At 36.2% G+C, this 24879-nt stretch overlaps 1 protein-coding gene across 1 annotated transcript; it reads left to right on the forward strand.

Moving 5' to 3' along the window:
* The first annotated feature begins 312 nt into the window (after window positions 1-312).
* LOC149206954 (KH domain-containing protein At4g18375-like) lies at window positions 313-1923 on the forward strand. The gene has a single exon (XM_089397870.1). It carries the CDS (start codon window positions 313-315, stop codon window positions 1921-1923), a length of 1611 nt encoding a protein of 536 aa, XP_089253996.1.
* The last annotated feature ends 22956 nt before the right edge of the window (window positions 1924-24879 follow it).

Here is a 24879-nt window from a genome sequence, read left to right on the forward strand (position 1 = left end):
TTTCTCGTTCCTCTTCTTTCACTTATATTAATATAGATATAAGAATATGAAAATATGATACTATTATTGAAGTGGAAACCTAACCCACACTCGTCGGTCTTAAGAAGAGGGTACCGTGTGAACAAGTTGTCGGCCTTACTGAGCCCTAAAGCATGTCATATAAAAGGGGGCAATCCAGTGCCCTTGACGGGAAGGTGTGGGAGACTCAAGAAGACAGGTAGGATTCAAGTACACGAACTTCCTCTCGTGGCTCAGCGTTTTTCCTTAAAAGACGGAGAGTTTTTATTTGTGAAAGTGAAAGGATTGCCTGCAATGGACGGGTTTTACTCTGCCATTGGAAAGCGAGCACGCAGGGAAAATGAGATTCCAGAGAACAATGACTCTGGAAATAAGAGGCGGAACTCTGGCACTGGTAGAGAGCGAACTCTGCCTGGCGCTGACAGTACTGTGTATCGCATACTATGCCCTGTTAATGTGGTAGGAAGTGTTATAGGAAAGGCGGGTAAAGTTATAAAATCTGTGAGTCGAGAGACGCGTTCGAAGATCAAAGTTATAGATGCTGTTCCAGGCGTTGATGATCGCGTGATAGTAATCTTCAGCTCACCGTCAGGCAACGACAAGGAGAAGGATTGCAATGAGAATGAAGTTGAAGTTGAACCCGTACTGTGTCCTGCTCAGGATGCTCTTCTTAGAGTGCATTCTGTTATTGTTCAACAATCTTCTTCTGCTAGAGATAATTACGCCGACGACAAAAAGAGACAACACAATGCTCGGTTGCTGGCTGCTAACAGCCAGATTGGAGGTTTGATTGGAAAAGGTGGAAATAACATTCAAAAATTGAGGAGCGAATCCGGGGCACAAATTCAGATACGGCCAAAAGATGAGTTGCCAGGCTGTGCTTTTAGTTTTGGTGAAGTCGTTGTCATATCTGGAGATGCAACCGCTGTCAAGAAAGCACTGTATGCAGTTTCAGCTTTTCTGTATAAACACCCACCTAAGGAGCAAATTCCTTGGACTGATATTTTATCTGCAACGAACCCAACTTCACTCCTTCCTTCTGGTGTGCCCGCATTATTTACTCCGCCAAATTATGTTCCACAACGAGATTCACTGTTTGCTCATCACAGTTCAGGTGCTCCAAGAGTAAATGGTACTTATGCCTCCGGCCATTTACCAGCACTGGGAGGATATGGAAGTGAAGCTCGAAGTTCAATATGGCCTCTTACTTATAACCCTGCTCTTCCCATTGCTCCAAAATCTGGGAATTCTGCTGTTGAGAAAAGTCCGGAGGAGTTTTGTATTCGAATAGTATGCCCAAATGATAAAATTGGAGGTGTGATTGGTAAGGGCGGCAATATCATCAAAAGGATGAGGAAAGATACAGGAGCAAGTATTAAGGTTGAAGACGCACAATCAGATTCAGATGAACGTGTAATTGTGGTTTCTTCAACAGAGTTGGCTAATGATGGTGTTTCACCTACGCTCGAGGCAGTCCTCCAATTGCAAGGAAAGACTAGTGGAAGCACTAGTGACAATGACAATGATGAAGGTCGCATTTGTACAAGGCTTCTTGTTCCGTCAAAGCACATTGGTTGCCTTCTTGGTAAAGGTGGCAACATCATCAGTGAGATGCGGATGCACACTGGAGCAAATATTCGCATATTTCGCAAAGAGGAGCGACCAAAATGTGCCTCCCAAAATGAGGAGCTCGTTCAGGTTACTGGAGAACCGAGTGTAGCTAGAGATGCCCTCATCCAAATTACAAAAAGGCTGAGGGGAAATATTTTCAAAAATTTGGATGGTGCCACCAATACCTACACCCACACAATGCCTAATTTGTCAAGTTTATTTGTGCCCAGTGCCATCCCTCTTTCATCATCAAGTTATGGCACAAGGCAATATGATCTAGGATTGTCAACGTAGATTAGGTGCTCTATTGTAAAATGTTTTTTATTTTTTTTTTAATTCATTTTTAAATATATGATGGTTAAATTTGAGTTTGCTTAATTTATTTCATTTATATTTATTAAGGTTAAGGAAACAAATTAAGAAAATTTATAATATATTTTTATACTTATAATTAAAAAAATTATTCTATTTATAAAATTATATTCTATAAATCATTTTTAAAAAATAGAGATTCGAAACATAATAACAATTTTCCATGAATGAAAGTATTATATAAATGAATTATTCAATCTATGAAATAATTATATAGTTGAATAGAAATTGTTTCCTTTTAATAAATATATTGTATATATTTATTAGCTTTTTATTGTATATGTTAGTTATGGTCTCATGGCAAGTGTTGGTCCATGTTCATGCATTGATATACATGCTTGTGGCAATTGTTTCTCCATGTCCATGCATTAATCTACACACTCCATGTCCATGCATTGCTGGGAAAAAGAAACATGGGAGCATTATATACTAATAAAGTGACTAAGAAATTTTCATTGGATTATAATGTAGTCTCTTTACATTGATGGTGATGTTTTGTACAATTGTTAAGTTTTCTTTAGGCATCTTTCTTATTCTAGTTATCTAATGTTAATTAAAACATTCTCACCCAGAAAATCAATGGAACATTACCCATACCTTTTGGACATGTGAGAAAAACTATTACAATCCTTCCAACCTTAAGTCAGTGTTTCCACTCACTACCCTCGAGCTCCTGCCACTTACTGGAAAAAATCTTTCAAGAAAGTGTCTTCTTGCAGAGGGTTTTTTTTCTTTCTCCGTCAAAAACCTTGACTAGTGTCCTACACACTTATTTGGGTTCAAACCAATATCTATCTATCCAAAAACTTGTTTTTGTCTCCCTTAATATTTCTATTGAGAATTTTTGTCTTTTTCTCCCACAAAATTCTCTTCTCCCCAGGAAAAACTATGGCATTTTTCCCCAGTCACTTTTCCTTTCTACTCCTTGTAGTGTAACTACTTCCCAATTGTCTCTTGTTAGTTTGAGTTTGTCTTACCCTAACATCTTTAACACATTACCAAAAGTAACTTCTCATTCATTTATTTCTTAGAAATAAAACAATAGTTCATCACATGTCATTTTTATTTATTTATTTACTCTCACTAACTTTTTCAACCAAAAGTTAAAAGTTATAATTAAAGTTATGGGGGATATTACATCTCCCCTCCCCTTAAAGTTGTCCTTCATTTACCGAGTGGCCTCTACAGGCCCAAAAGTGTTCCACCCAAAAGTCTTGCACTTCATTTCGAGGGATGGTTCAGTTTCTAGAGTAAAGCTCACTCCTTTTCGAATTCTACACTCCATTTACAACATGTTCTCATCCATGCTAATTAGGCACCATAATTTGGGTTCTATGCACCTAAAAAGGGTCACAAGCATGCATCTTATCCCAACAAAGGTTAGCAGTCTGCACATAACATGAGTTAGCAACATCACTATAAGTACATCAACAATAACAAATATATGTTTTTCTTTTGTTACTTACCCAATGACTTATGCCAAATGACATGGACCCCACCACATGGCTCCACTATAATTTTAGACCATGGAAACACCAATTCCATTTGCACTTTTACATAGCATCAATAATATTTCAAAAATAGTTTAATGTTCGAACTTTTTATGATAAATTGCAACTAGTCTTTTATCACATTGGGTAGCATTACTATGCTTTTATCTTGATTTCAAATGTTAGATATGCATTAGTCATGCATGAGTAAATTTTAAAATACCCTCATTTTTCCTGCCATTCTCATGGCAGCTACATTCTTGTTTATTTTGTCCAAGAAGATTTAGTTATGCCCATCTTGGGTTTCATTTCTATTCTCCTTTGGCGCAAAACCATGAGTTCACATTGCAAAAAAAAATTGGCCGTTTGTCATTCAGAATTGCAAGTTATTTATGAGGGTTATATGCAGTTTTCTTCTATGTAGAATTGTGGGGTTTCTACCCTCTTGCACTCATATGCATATTGACACAAATAGAAAAAATTAGATTTAGAGTTTTCTCTTCATAGTTACAGATACACCACTCGAACATAATCTTTTGTTTTTTACTAAGTTGGTCCAAGAACCTAATTTATGTTTACCTATTTATCCCTTGGAATTAACCCATATCAATCTTCAGTTAACTACCATCAACTAATCAGCTCTCCTGATTATTTTGATTTTAGGTTAGCTTAACCCTTTTCCTTATGGATAAAAATATAAGTAAATTAGTTAGTGAAATTCCATTGAGTAAAGTATACTAATATGTAAGCTTCTACAAATCTCATGATCATTCCATCACTTATTGTTAAACCAATCAATGGTTGTTTTTTCTTTTCAGAGTTCATTTTTTTTCTTCAAAGTTATCTGCTCACAATACCATGTACACATTGCATAATGCAGCAATGAACCTATACATGTACACACATGCACATATACCCATGACTCAACACTTTACACATTATCACATAGAGTCTGGAGACTACTCTATCTCTATTCACGTGAGTCAAACCATGCAACCTCCTATGCTTTTCAATGATCACAATATAAAAGTCCTACTCATTAGGAATTCCTTTTGTTCAATATGTTCTTCTATACATGCCATCTAAAGCAGTCATATTCCTATTATGATGACCACTCTTGATAACCATATCAAACATAAGGGAACTTTCATATATCTATATATATATATATATATATATATATATATATATATATATATATATATATATATATATATATATATATGTATTCTGCATTATTATGTTTGCAACATATACGCAATTTAAGTCGAGGTTAAGGGAAATCCCTTAAACATTTTTTTTATTATTCACTATATCCATGGACTCAACCAGCCCTCTAGGTTGTCACGTTATTGTTTCCACTCTGAATTTTAGCCTCTGTCGATTCCACCTAATCCAAGGTTGTGTAATGCTATCATCACACAAATATATATTTTTTATTCTATGTCTATGTGCTTTCATGTTTTTTTGTCCCCGGGTGCAACCAACATACTATTATCGCTCTTACGCTTTAATTAGAGAGTCACAAAATGTTCCTTTATTTTGTTATCTCAATAAATGATATTCACATTTTTTCCCGGCACACCAACACTATGTGGATATGATAGGGATTTTTAAACTGGTTTTTCTTTTGTATCACACATTTACCTAGTACTACACGCCTCTTTTTCCTTGAAAGGGTCACTCGTCATTCCTATGCCATCATTCTTTAGATTGTTTTGATATCTGGAACTAAAATTTTAGATTACAAGTACGTTGATTCCTAAAATTCCTCAATCAAGAAGGCCACACAAGATTTCCTTTGAAAATATTCATTCATATATAGAGAGAGGGGGGCATATGGTTAGTTCTTCCACTGTCTTATCAATCTAAAAAACCAAAGGTGTTTATGATAGACATGGAAGTTGACTCACAGTTATAAGTTGCAACATTTAACATGTTCTTACTTGAGATGTGTTTTAATTATATATTTATCCTATAATGATGACATTTGGTTTATCATGTTCACTTGTAACATATATTAACATTAGGTACCTCCAAATTTTTTATTATACTCTATTCTACATAATGTAGGATTTGTTTTCGCCCTCTTTGCAACACTTTTCCACGAGTATTTACATCCTTATGCAACATCTTGCATCCATTTTATTATATATTTATACCCTCAAATCAGAGTATTCATAGTGAAGGTTCCCATCCTTCCTAGTATTTTTGGTGTATTAATGCTTTTAATAGGACACCTACATATACAAGCAAAAAATCGTAATTATTATTTAACTTGTATACCATACATCTATCAATGTCTACCTTAGGGCTCACAATACTTCATTGACCAACAATATAGTACCATTCTAGTTCTATTGTATCCTTAAGATTAAAACACCGATTATTGTATACATACTTACATATAAATTTTATAGGATAGGTCCAAATTTTCAACTTTTTTTGTGCCGGGTTTCATGTACATATTAACTTTTAACATGAGTGGGTTATTATTATTATTTTTTATTATAGACAACATCCTCCCTTAATTCATGTCCATAGTTTTAATCTATACTCTAATATTTTCCACGTCGTTTCTTAGCCCTCTTAATTTTCACGTGCATAAATATTTTAAGCATCACTTACATTTGACCTTGTGAGTATTGGAATTTTCTAAATTTTTTGCGTTGATATCTATAGAGTCCATTTTTGCAATTTCTATAGGAAATTTTATTTTGTACTTCCATTTCTACTTTTCTTTACCTCATTGATACTTGTCACTTCTATGCATAGTTTTTGGACTTAACCTCTAGGGAAACACCTCCCTTAGGTAAATTTTTTCTTTCCTCTAGTACTTTTGCTCCATGTTCCAGAGTTATGTTGGTACAAGCATAATAACTTAGAGTGATTCATTTATGATTAACCAATTACGTCCTATTTTTCTTTGCTTCCATATGGACACTACTTGTTGTCTATATTTCCCTTATGAAATTGACTCCTGGCAAGAGTTAATTTTTTTCTCCTACTACTAATGCTGTTTCCTCAACCCAGTTATATAGGTGCAATGATTTAATCTTACTGTTATGTATGTTTCCAACATGGCTTCTGCCCCCTTTTGATTCTTTTAATTATGAATTGCATTCATGACATAACTTCAATCTACTATACTAATACTCTTATCACAATTACATTCAAGGACACACCAAGATTTTCCTCAATATAAAATTATTAGCAACGTGTATAGATGATGAAGTCGGTCCAATATAAGGATGATAATCATTCTAATGAAAACCTTCATTATTGTTCTATACGCAGGTTTATGGAAATGCATAGCCATTCAATTATTAAAGAGTGTACATCTTTCCATTTCATCACCCGTTTCCATTTCAGGCTATTTTCTTTTATCTTGGCCTACTAGGATTCGGTTCTATGTATGAACTGAGTAACCAACACTTAGATTATTATTTTAAACATATTACACTTGACCCGAAAGGGTTTGATTATCTGTATTTTTTTAATACAAGTATTTACAATTATCTTGATCTCAATACTAGGTTTAGTTTCAACTTACCAGTTATAAATGTAATAGTATTTTCATTAAAATTTTAGTTTTAGGTTTTCCCTTAGGCCTTAGAGTTGAACCTGGCTCTGATACCACTTGTGACATCCCCATGAAACTCAACTATAGAAAAGACAATTTTTTTTTTAATACAAGAAATTTTAACGAATCTTTGACACACAACTTATATCTCAATTCCATATATATAATTTCTCTTTCTATTTAATTACCCACTTAGACACAATGTCCATATATGAATAAAATTGTTTATAAATATAATTTTATATAATCGAAATTTACATCAATAACTTTTTTGCAGTTGAGAATGGGTAATGACTCTAGATTCTGCATAATAATAATAATAATAATAATATTTCTTTTAATGTAAGACTAAACCTACTCATTTATGTTATCATATATTAGAAAACCTTATGTTGTATAGTTCTATTGTTTTCCTTTGTCATTGTAATAAATGGATCTCGATATATAGTTCTAGTTCACCACACTTTATATTGCATATGTGATTTTATTAATCATTTCAATTAATGGTATCACGGGGCGGGATTTTCAATCAAACTTTCGACCACCATAAATACATATGTTACCTATATGACATTAGTGTTTGCAATTATGTATTGAATTTCGAATTATCTATAGTTTTCTATGCCCCTTTGTTGGTAACTTCGGGGGTTTATTAAATATGCCTTATCACGAAAAACCACCACGGTGACTGTACTATTGTGTCTGGCTGCTCCAAGTTCATAATTTTCATATTTCACCTCCCTCAAAGGTTCTTCATTGAGGTAATTTTTTTTTGCTCGTAAAGTTTTTCTCCTTCTCTTCTTTCTTTCATGGATTTACCTTGTAATTTCATATCGAACCTTAGTTTTGTTTTAGTGATTGGAAAGACATGCAAATCATATGAAGAGAATTCCTCCAGGGTAGATTCTATTTAAAGCATGTATCCCAGTGGGCATGTCTCACTCTAGGTTGTGGTTAACTTCTTACAGGTTTCTCTTTCTTTTTATTTAATGACTATAGAGCTAATAATTTTTGTTACATTTCACCCTAAGAGGTTTTTTTAGTAAATAGGTATTACTTCCCTATGTGATAGGGTTCGTATAAATGGTGAGGAAAGGGGTTATGCACTACTACAGGTAATCTATATTATATAGGAACCAAGTTTTTTAACTCATGAATTCTTTTTTTTCATGAGTTTAGTTTCGATAATTCTCATTCTTCTTGAGGTTTCTTCAATCAACTAATTTCATCTCAGTTCCCTGTTGTTACAAGAACCTATAGTTTGAATTAACGCAATGCATAAAAGTCCATTCTTACTCAGTTTACTTCTTGTCGGCAAATCAGATTTCCAATTTTCTCAGGTTTTTAATTTTCCACATTCCTTCTCTTTCGAGGTCTATACTTGTTGATGGGCATGCATTTGTTTCTAAATTTAAAAGGTGATCCAAATTTTTCTTTGAATTGACACTATTTAGTGTAAAGGTCTAATACTTAGGGTTTGACCCTTGATTCTCCTTCGAGTTATTAAGGAATTGCATCCCGAATTGCCCATGACATTTGACTACAATATTTTGTAAAGGAATGGATACTTTTTAATGATTGTTATATTTAACTCTTATGTTGTGTTTTTCGACAGATTATAGCTTTCCATGGACCGTAAAATTTTTCTTTCAATTATAATGTAGTCTCTTTACATCATTAGTGGTGTTCTATACCATTCTTAAGTTTTCTTTAGGAATATTTCTTGTTTTTCTTATATGTTGTTAATTAAAACATATTTTGATGAGGCATTAGTTACTCAATAAGTCGTTAAGTTTCTTTATATCTATATATACCAAAATTGGTTTATCTATTTTTGTCAAGGAAACTTATTTTCACTACTATTACTAAATAGTGCAATAGTTAATTGGTTATATATTTGCTACTATCCATATAAAGGAAGTTGATAATCTTAATAGTTTTTTTCCCTTCCTCAAATTTTTCTGTGAAGAATCTTTTGTTTTTTAAGTTTTCCAAATCACTCGTGGGAGTATGGCACACCAGTTAAACCATTGTTGACTATAAAGAATTATATTGATGTTTTTTCATGTAATTGTATTACAAAAATGTAAATCATAGTTTTCAATTTTCTATTGTATTGATGTAGGGCTTCAATGCATTATCTTTAATTTGGCCCTATTCTACGGGCAATACACCACTCTTGTTTTTTTAGTTTGGATATGTGATAATAGGAAAATGTTGATGTAAATTATTATTCATGTCTAAAAATGAGGTTGTATTTTCTCTTACCTTTGAAAATCATTATAGTGTTCTTGGTAATAACCCACATAACTACTGTGTTTATTTTTTATTTGCATTGATGTAATATGGTATTAAAATAAGGAAAACTATACTTTCTTTAATTTTATAAAGTATATTTTATATTATCTATCGGTAGGAAATACATCCTTTTTCTTTTATTTTTTATAAATTTTCTTTTAAACAACAGGCAAGGGGAAGCCATTATGAGTTCCACTAACTCTACTACTATAGCTTCAAGGATTGATGTTAAGGTGTCTCTAGCTGTTGTAACATCTAACCTAATTTCTTGTTAATATATCAGATGTCATTCCACGTATGAAAAGTATATCGTAATACTTCCTATTGTATAGGACGCATTAGACAACACTACTATGGAATGCGCTTCCAAGTACCTCTGGGTATATTTGAGAAGTTCCCTATAGGTTTTTATCCTACCATAGGTAACCAACTCAACCACCTTGTCTATTGTGATACACCGAACACAGCATTTGGGGAGATTGTTTGCACATACTAGAAATAGTATATTGTAGTTCATAGTTACTCTGTAAATTCTAAAATATATTAATTGACAGTGGAACAACATCCTCACCGTGGAACAACTCCTTAGTAGATATTAGGTTGAAACTAATAGCAATAGTTCCTGATTCTACGAGTCAAGGAAACCCCTCTAATAGGAATCCTAGTCATTTTCTTTCTTTTGGAAATATTGGTGCTCTTTATATGGCAACATTGTCCCTTCTCAAATTTACCATTGGTTTACGAGTTTAGTTATTTTCAACCTCTTTGATTCCAAATGTCCAAACTGCTTGTCAACCAAGTAGTCCTCCACCTGAACAACATCAACCTGAAATTACCATCTTAGAGCTCTGATACCATCTATCACAAACCCCTCATCTCCAACATTTTGTTTACTTTCTAATCACCACATTTACTAATATAACTCTTCTTATGCATATTATAGCATGACTAAATAGAAGTGTATCACAACTTCCATATCAATATCATTTTGTAGCTTATGAACATTACAAATTATGTCATACCTTCCTATTGGTATGTACCTAATATAAATCTAAAGTTCTATTTAGGATATGGGTTTTATGGGACTCTTACAAACCCCTTATGAGTGTCGTTCCTAATGTCGAAATGGTTATATTCTAACTATTGTATGATAAGTGCATCATATAAAGGTAATGTGGTATTGAGACCTGCGGCTATCATGTCTCTCTAAGCAAGTAATGTGTATCTATTGAGGCTTAATGGCTACATTACATTTACAATATGTTATTTCATCCATAATATTATACACATTATTCTATGGTACTCCATAACTTTTATGACTAAATTTAATGCACCATCGTAATCACCTTTATATATGTCATGTCCCTCACTGCTATGAATTATTTGAACATGGATTATCGTAATACTACTACAGTTTCCAATTAGTGCATTCTTACCATGGTACTACTTCATGGTCTGTATTGAATTTTCCCATTATTTTTTATGACACACCCCACCTGGGGATTTGGTTCTCCAATCTATGGGTGCTACCTCCACACCTTCACGTGATGCACAGGCAGAATCTGGGATGGCGTTCAATGGTTTATATTTATAGGGGAAAAATCGACGGTCAAGGATATTTTATCCCTACCCTAACTCCTTTTCTCCTCATTTAGCAACTCATTGTGTTTTGGATTTCGTCAAGCTCAACGCTCAGTAGTTTCCAGATGCTACTATGTTGAATGCATGTAAAAATATTAGCCTCGTCGTGGCGTCTCTAGGTTGTATGGTAGCGGTTCCTTCACAGGTGGTAAGCCATACACATCCAGGTAATCCAATTTGTAATTTGTCGAATGACCTAGTGGTTTATTATAATATTACCTTGATACTAGTTATTTATTTCTTTAGTTTGTTTGTTTCTTTGTCATTTCTCCATTCCGCATTTCTATACTTATTTTTTACCGTGGCTTGTCCACAGGTATATTATTTGGCCTCCATGATTCAGTGGATTAGTAGCTATTTAAGGTTCGACCCACCACCTCCACTTTGGTATTAGATCAAACCCTCATCGTTTACGTTTTCCTACTGTTCATACTACATAGCTGTCTCTTCTATAAGCTTACATGCTTTCTGGGTTTGCCAAGTATCCAGTTATGATCCAAGTCCTCCAAGGTATGAACTCTCTATCCGGTCAATTTGAAGAGTATCATGCGTTGATTAATCAATTTTCCAACACGAGATAGAGGGATGCTCTTCTTCTGCACACATAATCCTTTGATAAATCATTTTTTTATTTTACTTAAATCGCTTCAGATGGCAAGGTAGCCTTCCTAGGTATGCACTACACTTTGGTTCATGGCATGAGCCTCGGCTCTTTCTAACTACATTGGCGCTTCTCACCTTCATCTCTATGATTTCGATGGTTTTCAAGGTTGGTCACCTCCTTGTAATAGGAATGGTTAGTCCTAGATACTTAGGACAAATTTCTGGGCTGAAATTCCTGATGCTGAAATACTTTCGGTGTTGAATTACAAAATTTGTAAAGTGTGTGCTTGAATTTCGAGAACAGAGTACTATTCTATTGTTATTTGTGTTTCGTGTCGCTGATTCCCATCAACCCCAGTGGGGTATTCTGTTTTATGATGCAAAGTTCCGCCTAACTAGGCGACTGTTTACCACTCAGTCTTGCGTACTAACTCGCATCTAGGCTTATTACTGTATAATTTACTGTTACAATGGGATTTCACCGTCATGTAATGTTATATATATCTATGCCTATTTAATTAGAGACATCTCAGCAAGTTTTGATTTGTTTGTGTCTAAACGAATTACTTTTGATGGGTTCAGTTTATTGGTAAATTTGTTTGTAAATGGATGAGATGTTTGACTCAGGTTTACCTGTGTGTTGATAATGTGTGTTTAATTCCTGTATGATTCTTCTTTGGTCCTATCTGGTTCGACTAAACATCTCAAGTACTTCTTTGGTCCTATCTGGTTCGACTAAACATCTCATGTATACACGATAGTTGTCATTGTTACACAGTTGTTGTGTACTGTTAGCTCTAATTATGTTCCTTCAAGCATATATCTAATTGTTCTTGCACTTTGTCATGGGATAACTTGACAGTAGCGGCCCAACAACTGTAATTAAATTTTCTTTTGGTAAGAAATACAAAAATTAGTTGTCTCAAGTTACTAAACTAGGTAAATAATATTTTGTCAGTGGTTTATCCTATGCTTCCTGCCGTACCACTTTTAGTTAGTCAACATAGATAACTTGAGACACATACTCAGATGGTTCTATACCCAGACTATAAAAACCGCATAGTTGTGTTTCCTAACTAGATCCAGGACGAATTGACTATTAATATAGCCAAATCTAGACTTTGTTATGTTTGCTTATTTTTATAATTTTACCAGATTCATCGATCTCCAGGTTCCTACTCCAACATATGTAGTGTTTTAGTTAATAGGAGTGCACCACTCACCCTTAACTCGAATATTACACCTTTTTCTCACTAGTTGTCTTATGGATAGCTACACTGATAATTAAGGTTCCATCCAGTCTATAAACCTAGGTGTTTAGTTTGTAAGCATGAATACATCGAGCAGACAAATTTATAGCCTTGAGAGAGTAAATCTAACATTTCTCATCAATTAGTAATAGAACACGTTGTAAATCGACAGTAACATCTTCCTAAACTTCACATGAAGTAACAATATATTCAACATCTCTGCATACTAATCGGTAAATTCACCTCTATACTTAATTGGTGCAGTTATTCCCACTTAACTAGATACAAAAATGATAAATTACAGTAAATTTGGCCTGCAAATAATATTGCTCGGCTTCTAGAAACAGAAAACAATTAAAAATGACACGAGACAAATTCCTCATATCATCTTAGAATATTACATCAAACAGAAAACAATTAAAAATGACATGAGACAAATTCCTCATATCATCTTAGAATATTATCTTAATTATAGAGAACATGTGAACCAGAATTTCCGGTGCCACCCTAAATTAACATTTTACTACAGAAAACATAAAAATATTCACCAATAAATTCATGCATAAAATCAAATCATCAAACAGCATGTAGTCCTTTGTATACAATCCTAGGGTAAGGGACTATACCAAAGCATCTAAAGTAATGCTTTTAATTGTGAGTGGATGAGCAATGCTTAAAACTTTTAAACAAATGCAAATTGAAAATAGAAGTGTTGATTTTTCATCTTTAACATAATTAAATTTTTAAAATGATTTGGAAAGAAAAATTAAAGAAGATATATAATTCTTTAAATACTCAAATTGAACATCTAATTTATTATATACTTCTATAGATGGCTATAGAAGTTTTTTATAGCCAAACAATACATGTACAATTCTGTCATCAATTTAAAAATTTAGAAAAATTAACTAAGACAAAGCAATTTAAAAATTTAGATGTGCAATTCTGTCATCAATTTAAAAATTTAGAAAAATTAACTAAGACAAAGCAATTTAAAAATTTAGAGGAATTAACTAAGACAAAGAGTTTCAGCTAATTAATCTCTTTACATAATGATAACTTTGCAGGAGCTTTTAGATAGATTTACATTCAATGTAATCTTCCCCATACATCTATGTTACCTTGAATATGTGAAAAGAAAACAACAATGAAAACATAATTGAATACCAGAACTCATAGAGATACATAAGTTGCTCAGAATGGATCCAGATTCCTTCTATTAACTTCAAAAATAGCTTAGAAAGTTACAATCATATTTACTAGTTCATCACAAGGGGGCCTTTTCTTCTTTGAATTACAAAATATTTATAGAGTTTGAATTAACATATCTAAACTTAAATTGAAATTTATTACAAAATATAATATCATCTAGAATAGTTGGGATATTACAAAAATAGAACTGAAGAATATTAGATTAGAACTAATTTGAACACTTTGCACAGATTTCGAGGGTTATTGTTGATGAATGTTAAACACTCATGGGAAACATAGAATAGGAAAGATAAATCATGTGAGTACATTTTTTATTAACAATAGATATAAATTTATAGTACAAATATGTGACTCTTGGGTTTCAGATCCCAAGGTCTCTTGGACTCCTTTTGTCCATTCGACTTCCACACTAACCCACTTAGGATTAGGTGTCCAACATTCCCCCCCCTTAATCCGAAGGGTTATGTATGAGTCCAAGAAGAGAGCTGTAATACAAAATGTGCAAAAAATGCATGGCAGCACTAGGCTGAATGTGCTCTCTGAAATGTTGGTATAAAGGGCGGTGGTTTAAGGATGACCACCAACACTGGAATGCTTAGTGCAGTTCTCGGAACTCTTCCAAAACTGGCAAGAAACTGAAGTTTTCTGCTAGAGGAAGTGATCCTATTGTTTTAAAGAGGGAAACCTTCAACCATAAAAGGGAGGTCTCACCCCACATAAAAGGTAAAACTTCAACCTGAAAAGGGAAGTCTCAACCTGTGATGGTTTAAGGATAACCAACAACTCTGGAATGCTTAATGCAATTCCTTGAACTCTTCCAAAACTGGCAAGAAGCTGGAGTCTTCTACTAGAGGAAGTGTTCTCAATCTGTGATGGTTTAAGGATGACCAACAACTCTGGAATGCTTAATGCAATTCCTGGAACTCTTCCAAAACTGGCAAGAAGATGGTGTCTTCTGCTAGAGGAAGTGTTCTTAATTTTGTTCACGGGCATCTTTGTCTCTGGCTGCAACTCTGAAACTGGTGTGGCAGGTTGTGGCTCAGGCTCGCTTGATGTGACTTTGAAGCTTGTAGATGACCATCATTTCCCCCCCTGTCAGATACAAGGTGAGATGATGGAGAAAACTCAACTGCAAGATTGTTCAATACTCTGGAACAAGTTCTGATATGTGTTTGGAATATCTTCTTGGCTGTTGATGCCCATTGCCAAGAAGCGATCCATCCAAGATGAATCTTTGTTCTTGCAGGACGTTTGTTTCTGAAGCATCTGTGTGAAGAATGGCTGGTTTTATGACAGTGCTTACATGGATGAAGATCAAAACAGTGATCTTTCAAATGGCCAACTCGGTCACAGTGTTGGCATTTCACGATCTGTTGTTGTTGTTGTTGTGGAAGAGGGGCAGAATCTGGAACAACTGAAGCTGAACTGTCATGAGGAGTAGGCGCACTGTCATGAGGAGCAGGCGCACTGTCATGAGGAGCAGGTGAACTGTCATGAATAAATCCAGCACTCTGAAACTGAATGGGCTTGGCATAGTCTGGAATATGAAAGGACAAGTCCTTATCATATCCAAGACCAGTTCTGTGCTTGTTATGGACAAGCTGTTCCCAAGGTCTAATGATGGGCTTGGGAAGTGCAGACTGAGTTTCTGCATCTGCATGTACAATTACTGCTTTATTGGAATGAACAGTAACATTATTGTCTTGCTGCTGATGGGTGGTTGTATCAATGTTCTGAACAGGTTCAGAATGATGTCTATTTTGATGTAGCTCTTCTTGCTGTAGCTGTGATTCAAGCTGCAAAAAATCAATCTTTTCCTGTGCATTTTGTAGACATGTCTGAATTTCTGAGAGAAAATCCTTACTGATTTTGACTGTCCCATCAAGAGTGGAATGAATTAGGATATTCAGTAACTTTAATGCATCTTCAAGTCTGGTCATTTCCTTCATCATCTTATACATTAAAGAAACTGATCACGACTATCAACCAGCAACAATCACTCACAATTTAATGTCATTGCAATATCCTTTATAAATGTGAGCAAATGAGGAGCATGCAACATAAAAGATTACAATCAGCTCACCAAACTCTTTATACAGCAGTGGAATCAAGGAATGTCAAGCTCTCTGAAACTCTAGAATGTGAAATCATACTTCACTTCATCAATACATGTCTATAGATCAACAATGTCAGCAGTACCAACTCAATAGATGCTTTATCATAGGCATTTACAAAGAATAATGTGTCAATACTGTCATATCAAATCTCTAAATCTAATCTCTGTTTAATGCAAACAGTCAACAACACTCCTTGCATCAAAGATTAGAGTACTGTATAGGCAGGTTCGGATTTTTAGCTTACAATTGTGCCTTCTTCAGAATTATGACACAAACCTGGGTAGATGTACTTCTACTGCATCTTTCAGAGTCTTCAAATCTGATTCTTATTTCAGGATCAAATCTCTTCCATTATGTCTTCAATGATTATGGAATGTCTTGCTGCATCAAAACATCGCCACCACAGGAAATACAAATCCTAGTTTAAATATGTCTGAATATTTGCTCATATTGCTGCAATATTGCTTAGATTATTTCCTCAGAGATGAATAGAACAAAAGGCCCTGTGCTCATAATGTGACCTAGATGATCCACTGCAAGAATGTAAACTCCTTATTTATTCAAATGAGTTAGTCAAGCTTTGCGACATTAGTTCCTACTTCAACGAGCTCCTTAAATGATTGAAGGACAAGATTTAAATCAAGCATGACATCTTTATGCCTTAGTGGACCGAACCTTAGCGTTAGAGACCTGACAGTGCTCAGAATTGTAATTCCGTAGATAGAAAAAAATGTGTATGAAAATACCAGTGACGATCTACACAAATATCTTGTTCACTGACTGTAACTCTCAGAGATGAGATCATACCATAATGCTCATTCAACCCTTGAAGACCGAACCTCCAAGACCGCAACCATTTAAAACTCCAAGCCTATTGATCCTCTGGAAAATAAATCAACACTCGCGAATATTTACTTAAGTAGAATATGCTCACAGAAAGACTTCACGATTTCCAGGTATGCAGATCATAGGCAAAAGCCCTTAGGCATGGGTCCTGCTTGTATATTAAACACTTTCAATTAACGTGGAATACCCACTGTAACCCAAGTGTTTAATCCCAAAAATAAGACAATAGCGAAACCCAGAACCCTTGCCTAAAACCAATTCAAGGACCCTGCAATATATTTAGTTACCGAATGGAATACAACATCTGCGCAGAGTGCTAACGCTTTCTGGTTAACAGGCGTTGCAAAAGTACAGTCTATACAAACCAATGACAAATCTTGGAGACCAGCTCAATATCAATACATCGAAGATAAGGGTTTGTGTATCAAATGAATTAAGCCATCATTCTTCGAACAGCACTGGGAGCCAATGGTTCAATGCGTTATGGACGCTACGTATTCATGCTCAGAGGGAATTCGAATCCAAGATAACAAATTCTGAGAAAAACTATGCCTGCATGTCCACTAATATTTCTCCAACCAACACTTATGCCAAACTAACATACATACTCGTAAACTATAGAGTCAAAATTTACCAGCGTAGTTGCAATTGGTGATGTTGAGCAGAAATCTCGATATGGTAGAACAAGAATGAGAACAATCTCTCCCGAGAATTCGACAACACGTGAACAATGCCAGAATTTGTGGGCAGCTTCGGTTCATAGCCTTTTGACGAGGCGATCAACTTCCCTTTCTCTAGTCAGATCCAACTGGTCCACACGATGAGGAGTTGAACTTTCTTCAGATTTTTGAAAGAAGCACGAAGGAATTCTTGGTGTGAAAGACTTTTGGACAATTAGAAAACTAACAAGCGATTGTTAGAATGGCCGGAGCAGTTGACTTCTTAGTAGCCGCGAAGTAATAGAAGGTGGAAGAGCACACTTTTACAGGGTTGTTCGTTGAGCATGAGATTCAGTTTGGTCGGCAGGCACATCCAAACCACGATCGCACTATTTATTCATATTCAGTTCATATTCTTCTTGTATGGAGCTGAGTTTGTCTGAAGCTTGTAAAAAGAGCATATGAGCAACAAAAGAGGAGGTGGCCACGAAATACTGAAAGCCACCATAACCCTAAGTCACTGACGTCAAGTGTGAAGACAAGCCACCAAAGAAAAGTCGAGCAATAGAGTGGGTTATGCCAACTGGTAAATTCTAGAAAATCTTGGGCTTATAGCCGAATAGAACAAAGCTTTGCACCAGCGGGAGTTTCATATTTTAAACATCGGTCTATACAATTCGCGAAGTTACAACGGTGGATACCAACGTGTAGCAAGCGACAGACTTAATGCAACAGAGGAGCTACAAGGCATAGAAATGCCCCAAAATCCCACATACCAAACCAACACGGCACTATACGGAATTAACTTACCTGAATATATGAAAAGCTATAATTCATCAATTGTGCATACAGCCCGCGGTTTTACTGCTCAGGATCAATATCTGTCTCAAGAATCCGATAAATCTGTACAAGCAATCACTCGATTGGAATATCAGTTGGCTCGGCTGACTCTCCAATACCACGCACTTGCCGAGAGTTTCAACGATTCCATTCTCCGTTTGCGACAAGCGGAAGCAGACAACGAGAGAATGAGGAAAGAGAACCTTCAACTGAAAGCATCTAACATGGAGCTTACTATGAGGGGGTCGAAATACTTTCTCGACGACAAAACTTATAACGACATTCCCTTCGATGCCGGCTATTCCGTTATTCAGACACCATCGACATCACTGTCAGCGTTCAGCTATAACGACAGTCTGGTCAATTCTACAGAATAATGGCAGAAGCGTTTTTGCATTTTTGCATGGGAGAATACATAAAACGCATAGCTGACAAGCGCAGAGATACCGTATCAGGCCCAGAGCGCAGGTACAAGGACAGTGCAAACGTTTCAAATCAAGTCAGGATGACAGTGCAACAGAAGAGCAAGGCGCAGGCCGGTGTGGCAGATTGACATAGCCGTTTGAGGACAGAGCGCTGGCAGAGGCAGAGAGAGGGACGTTTCATACGTTTAAGTGAATATGGCAGACAATGCACAGGTTTGTATAAAGGAATATGGCAGAAATACACTGCACAGAAATGCCATAAACAAATGGCTCAAATTAATTATACAGGGCAGGAATACGCCTACTCTGATACCATGTTAAACACTCATGGGAAACATAGAATAGGAAAGATAAATCATGTGACTACATTTTTAATTAACAATAGATATACATTTATAGTACAAATATGTGACTCTTGGGTTTCAGATCCCAAGGTCTCTTGGACTCCTTTTGTCCATTCGACTTCCACACTAACCCACTTAGGATTAGGTGTCCAACAATGAATGTAGCTAGAAATCTACTTTTATGTTCACTACCCCTATTACTCTGTTGTCTGCTTCTAAAATTATTTTGTTGTCTGCTCTTGAAATTTGGCATTATGTTCCTATACGATGAGCTCACATGGTTTATCCCTTCTCTTTTCATTAGGGATATAAAAATTTAGCAATTTTACATATGACTCATCAACCTCTGTATATTTTTCAAAAGTAGTCCAAGTTAGAAACAGATGCTTAATTTCATGTTGAATTAACAAATCATAACTTAAACCTTCAATAAAATCTTTGCCAATTGTAATTCCTCTGATTTTGGCAAACTTGGTCCCATCCACTGCTATCTAATGTAACATGTGTTGATAATATTCAAGTGGAATCAATTTTCCACCTCTATCCTGCAAACCTGGAAGTCCTTTCTGATGTAGAGCATTAAAAAAAATAATAATAATAATCTAAACCTCTAAATTCTAGCACTTGTTCTCAAGTTGTAGCATCAAATTCCTCTTGGTTATAACCTTTCTCACCTACAAGACAACTTTATTTCTGTCTTCAATGTCGAATTATTCAAGTTCATCTTTTTTCTTGGATTTTAAGACTTTGAATATCCTTGTTCCATCTCCTGGTTTGTGATCCATGTCTGCTTTTATTTCTACTATTGTTGCTTGTGATCTCTATAATAAATCTTCTCGTTCAAAAATAATTTCAATAGAAGGCCATAACTCAATCACCGACACATTAATGTCAATCCAGATATTTTCATTGGCCTAAGCAATAGTCTATGCAATTATTTTAACGGCTACAACCACTCTCCAAAATTTTTGCATATGCTTTGTTTTGGAGCCTCCCTCCTAAATCACAGCAACTCATCTCTCACTGACCTACGTACTTGTGCTTTGATGGAGCTTTATTATTTTCATTATAGATTGTGTTTTCTTACTTTTTAATTGTCTAACCCACAATATGATCTCTTGACTTGGTTTCAACCCGGTTCCAGGCTTGCCTTAGTGAACTGTGCAATCCTTGAGGGCAACTAGCCTTGCTCTCAGGAATTACACAGTCCAAGTTAATAGTCAACCTTCAGCTCCAGAATTTTGTAGAGCTAGATGACATCGTATCTTCAACTAGGAAACTATATAGAGCATGAGAGGCAGTTGATAGCCACTCAGCCCAGAAATTTCATAGAAGCTTCCCACTCAGAAGTTTCTCAGTGCATGAGCCAGTGATTTGCCCAGAACTGCGTAATCTGTTTGGGCCATGCATGACATATTTTTCCCGAAAAAGGAAAAAATAAAAAAGTGAAAAAGCATCCCTAGAAAATAGGGACCTATTTTTAGCAGCTTAGAGGAGACACTTGAGTTATTTTGGAAATTGCCGCCAAGTGTCACTTTTTTTCCTTGATTTTTGGCCTTCGCGTCATAAACCCTAAATCAAACCAAATCTATTCAATCAGTGTAGCTAGAGCTCATTTGCACATTTGATCCTGGAGCTCTATCATTCTTGAGGAGATCAAGGAACCTCCGGTGTGATCTTCGTTGTTTTTCCAGGTAAGTCTTGTTGCTACCTTTTATGTCGCCTTTGTTTGTTTAGCTTATGAGAGTGTTGTTTCACTCACTTTGTTGAACAACCACTGATGTTTCAACTTGTTTTAGCTTGTAGAAGTGTTTATTTAAGTTTTGCATTACCTTTTCCAAGTGTCGCATGCATCACCCAGTTCCTACACTAACGGTCGCCATTACGGCGACTTTCTCCACATGCTTCGTTTTCCTTCCATTTGATTGATTCCTTCACTCATTTCACTTGCATACATTATCATTCACTTAGATATACACCCATCATCATCCAATACTTCATATCTATTCAATTTCTCAATTCCCTAGGGTATATCTAGGCTTCCTTGGCCCGAATCACGTCTTGCCCAAGCATGCACTACGCATTTCTAGAGCTCAAAGCCTTAGCCTTGGCTTCTGGAATTACGTAGAGGTTTCCTAGGCCTGGCTCCAACTGCACACTACGTAATTCCAAGAGCCAACCCCAAACCTTAGCCACTGATACTACGCAATGCTCAGTCTCTCCTAGCTTGTGCCCAAACTAAACTGAACATTTTGTAGTTCTAGTTAGCAAGACCTCCCCACTTACTGTTGGGATTGCGCAATGCGCAGTTCCAATTGGCATCCAGCCACCTCTGTGAGCCTACATTGCACAATACTTCTCAGCAGTTGCCCAATTTATTTCTTTGTATGTTCTTGAAATTATTTTGGTTTCAAGCTATCATTTGCATGCCATGAGTGTCCTCTCTATCTCTAGGTACATCATTTTTTTAGAAAATCTCTAGCAGTTATAGGTAACATGGCTTCCAAGAGAGTCACATCAAAGGATAATGTCAAGAGTAGCACTGGGGAAGCAGTTGAGCATGTGTCAGTGAATTTTCCAGTTTATGTAGACACTCAGTTGTTCATTGAGAAGGGCATGAAGTTAACATGGCAAAAAATCAAGGATATCTTTGCAGGGGGCTTCAAGGAAGATCTAGAAGATCAGCAAGTTTATATCAATGTCCATCAGTCAAGCTTACATAAGATTATATGAAGGTACCTCGCCTTCCCATGTGCATACATCATCCACTAGATTGTCTCACACATGGATCCAAACACTATGACATTGATCAGTGTCAGTGGGATACAACTTTCCAACTTTAGGGCAGAGAAATATCAACAGATGTATCATTAACCTCAGTTGGTGAATTACATGGATGCACTTTTATATGTCAACCACATCTTTGTGAACACCAGAGATATTGTAAATTGTTGGGTGAAAGAGTCATCGAAGTTCAGAGAGACACCCAATCATGTTTACAAGACAAAGTCACATAGGAAGGCCTACTAGTTCTTGATCATCTTTGCATGTTGATTATATGGTCAAGAGAGGACAGAGATATTTCCATAAAATTGGGTGATTGTGTTGGACTAGTTGGCAAATGATGGAAGGCCATTCAATTGGTTAGTTCTGTTGGATCTTCAGTTGAAATTCCATTTTACTAATGCCCAAAATTCACCCAAGGATGAGCGAGCAATATTCTACATGTCTGCATATTTACTTGATGCAATATGTGCCCAACATCAGCTTCCTAGCATGGGTTGGACATGGACACCAAAAGAGATTGTCATCAACATTTATTGCAAGTTTCATTTTGACTACAACTACCAAGGAGTTATGGTGAAGCTCACTGGACATTTCATCATCTTGGTCTAGCAGTTGATCTTTGTGCGTGATCCACCTTGCATTCCCTAAGAAGCAATGGAGGCAATACTTAACATTGCAGATTGGTATGTCTCACTTGGTGCCACCTTCATCAGGATGTTTGGTGGAGAGAAGCCTCTGCATCTTCTACCAAGGTATTCCAAGGACAAGTTGGTCATGAAAGAGATCTGATATCACATCTCCACAAGGTTATCAGCGGGGTTGCCCAGGAGGAAGAAGCCCTAATGGCCCGCTCTTCCTTTGTGGATTGGATTGTACGATTTTAAGATCTTGAATGATGTGGATGTCGAAGCTAAGGAGATAGTAAAGTTCGAGTTCATCACCAAAGACTTCAATCTGTATGATCCCCACAGTATTTTCAAGAACCACTATACGAAGGTGTATTATCCATGGATCCATAAGACATGTCATTGGGCAGAGGAGGACCCTTGGAGATACTTTTATAACTACTTCAAGCTCAATGAACCAATAAGTATAGCCACATCATGGAAAGTTGCTCTCTAGGATGCCGCACTGCATGAAGTAACAACAACATTAGCAATAAGCAACAATCCGGTGCAAGAGAAGGGTAAGAGGAAGATTGTCGAGAACCTAGAGGCTGAGAAAAGCTACAAGTTCAAAGAATATCCTATCATTGAGAAAGAATCTTTGGTAGTGAAGATAAAGAGGCAACAACGCATAAAGAGGGTAGAGCGAAGGAAGAAATAAAAGCAAAGGTTGGAGGAAGAAGAAAGGAAGTTGCAGGAAATGGAGAAGAAGTTGAAGGAAGAGAAGGTGATAAGAAGGAGAGAGAGGGAAGAGAAGCAGAAGTAGGAAGAAGAAGAATGGCAAGGCATGATGACAGAACAAATAATGCCCATACAGGTTGAGGAGTCAAAATAGCCAGAAGTTTAAGAAGAGTGTGAGCAAATGTGGGATTGGGAGCTTACTTAACATATTGAGAAACTGATTGAAGTGACGGACATGGAGTTAGGATAGCAGAGATAGGATCAGGACACTGAACTCATGTTGAGAGCACCCGAGGTCACATATCAGTCCCCACCACCACCAGTGTCAAAACCAGTCCCGATCAAGCAAGGATAGGTTGTTCTCATTGATGATGATTGGGTGAATGGATGTATACAATCTATCATTCGATGAGTTACAAAAGAATATTGTACAAGCACGGAGAAAACATTTTTCATATGATCATGCGTCACCTGCATTCTGAAGTAAAAGATGATAGTTTCAGATGTCATAAAGCATCAAGTTTCCATGGTTGATGCCACTTTGGCTTATGTAGGAACCATGAGCTCAAAAGTCAATTTCTTGTTAACAGAGAATGAGCAGATGGCAAAGAACTTGTAGGAAGCCAGGCAAGAGGTAGAACAATCTAGAGAGTAGAGCATAGGTTCCGCAATGGAAAAGATGAGGAAAGAGATACTTGTTGAATTATCAACACTTGAGACTTCCATGCAGAAGCTCTATGATGAATTCGTCACAGTGAATAAGGGAGTTGTCCATTTGCATGGATTACAGCAATGGTGCAAAAGGTTTTTCCAAACATCAAGGACATACATGCTACCATTGCCCATGTGCAATAGTGGACAATGTGGTACAAAGGGGCTCCACTTCACTTGCCGAAGATGATGAAGATGCAGGAAGAGTTAGACAAAGAAAATATCTGGATGTTGATCTAGACCTATGAGCAGCTCACCCCATTCTTCAGTAGCATATAGGCTTCATATGCATGGTTGCATAAGAGTTTGGAATTCATGGTAAGAACACATAGGATCCTATCAATCGGTTCCCTCACCGAAGCTAAGCACAAGAACCAAGTTCGGTTAGAGGTCGACAAGTATATGGTACAGATAAGGAGAGAGGCCACGAGCGATGACTTGGATTTGAGTGCAAAAAACATGTAGAAGTACATTGGTAGTCATGTCATGGTTAACATCATGTTGCACATGCTTCAGGATGAGTTGGAAAAAGGTTCCAAGACCATATACCCAGAAGCTATGGAGACAAGAGTCCACTATCAGAAAGACACCATCAAGGATTTTGGGGACATCATCGCACAGTGCTAAGCTTGGTATCAATATATGACCGAGAAGCATCAAGTGGAGGTTACCAAGTTGGTCTTTCCCCAAACTTTTGAGTCGGAGTGTTTTGTCTTATTAGGTTGT

This window comes from Pinus tabuliformis, chromosome 1_2 (assembly GCF_031772625.1).
Source record: "Pinus tabuliformis cultivar Carrire ecotype Pingquan chromosome 1_2, CPIR1, whole genome shotgun sequence".
NCBI classification, from domain to species: Eukaryota; Viridiplantae; Streptophyta; class Pinopsida; order Pinales; family Pinaceae; genus Pinus; species Pinus tabuliformis.

Bases quoted from the DNA above. Each gene is read 5' to 3' on its own strand.
- LOC149206954 (XM_089397870.1), top strand. From the start codon at position 313: ATGGACGGGTTTTACTCTGCCATTGGAAAGCGAGCACGCAGGGAAAAT.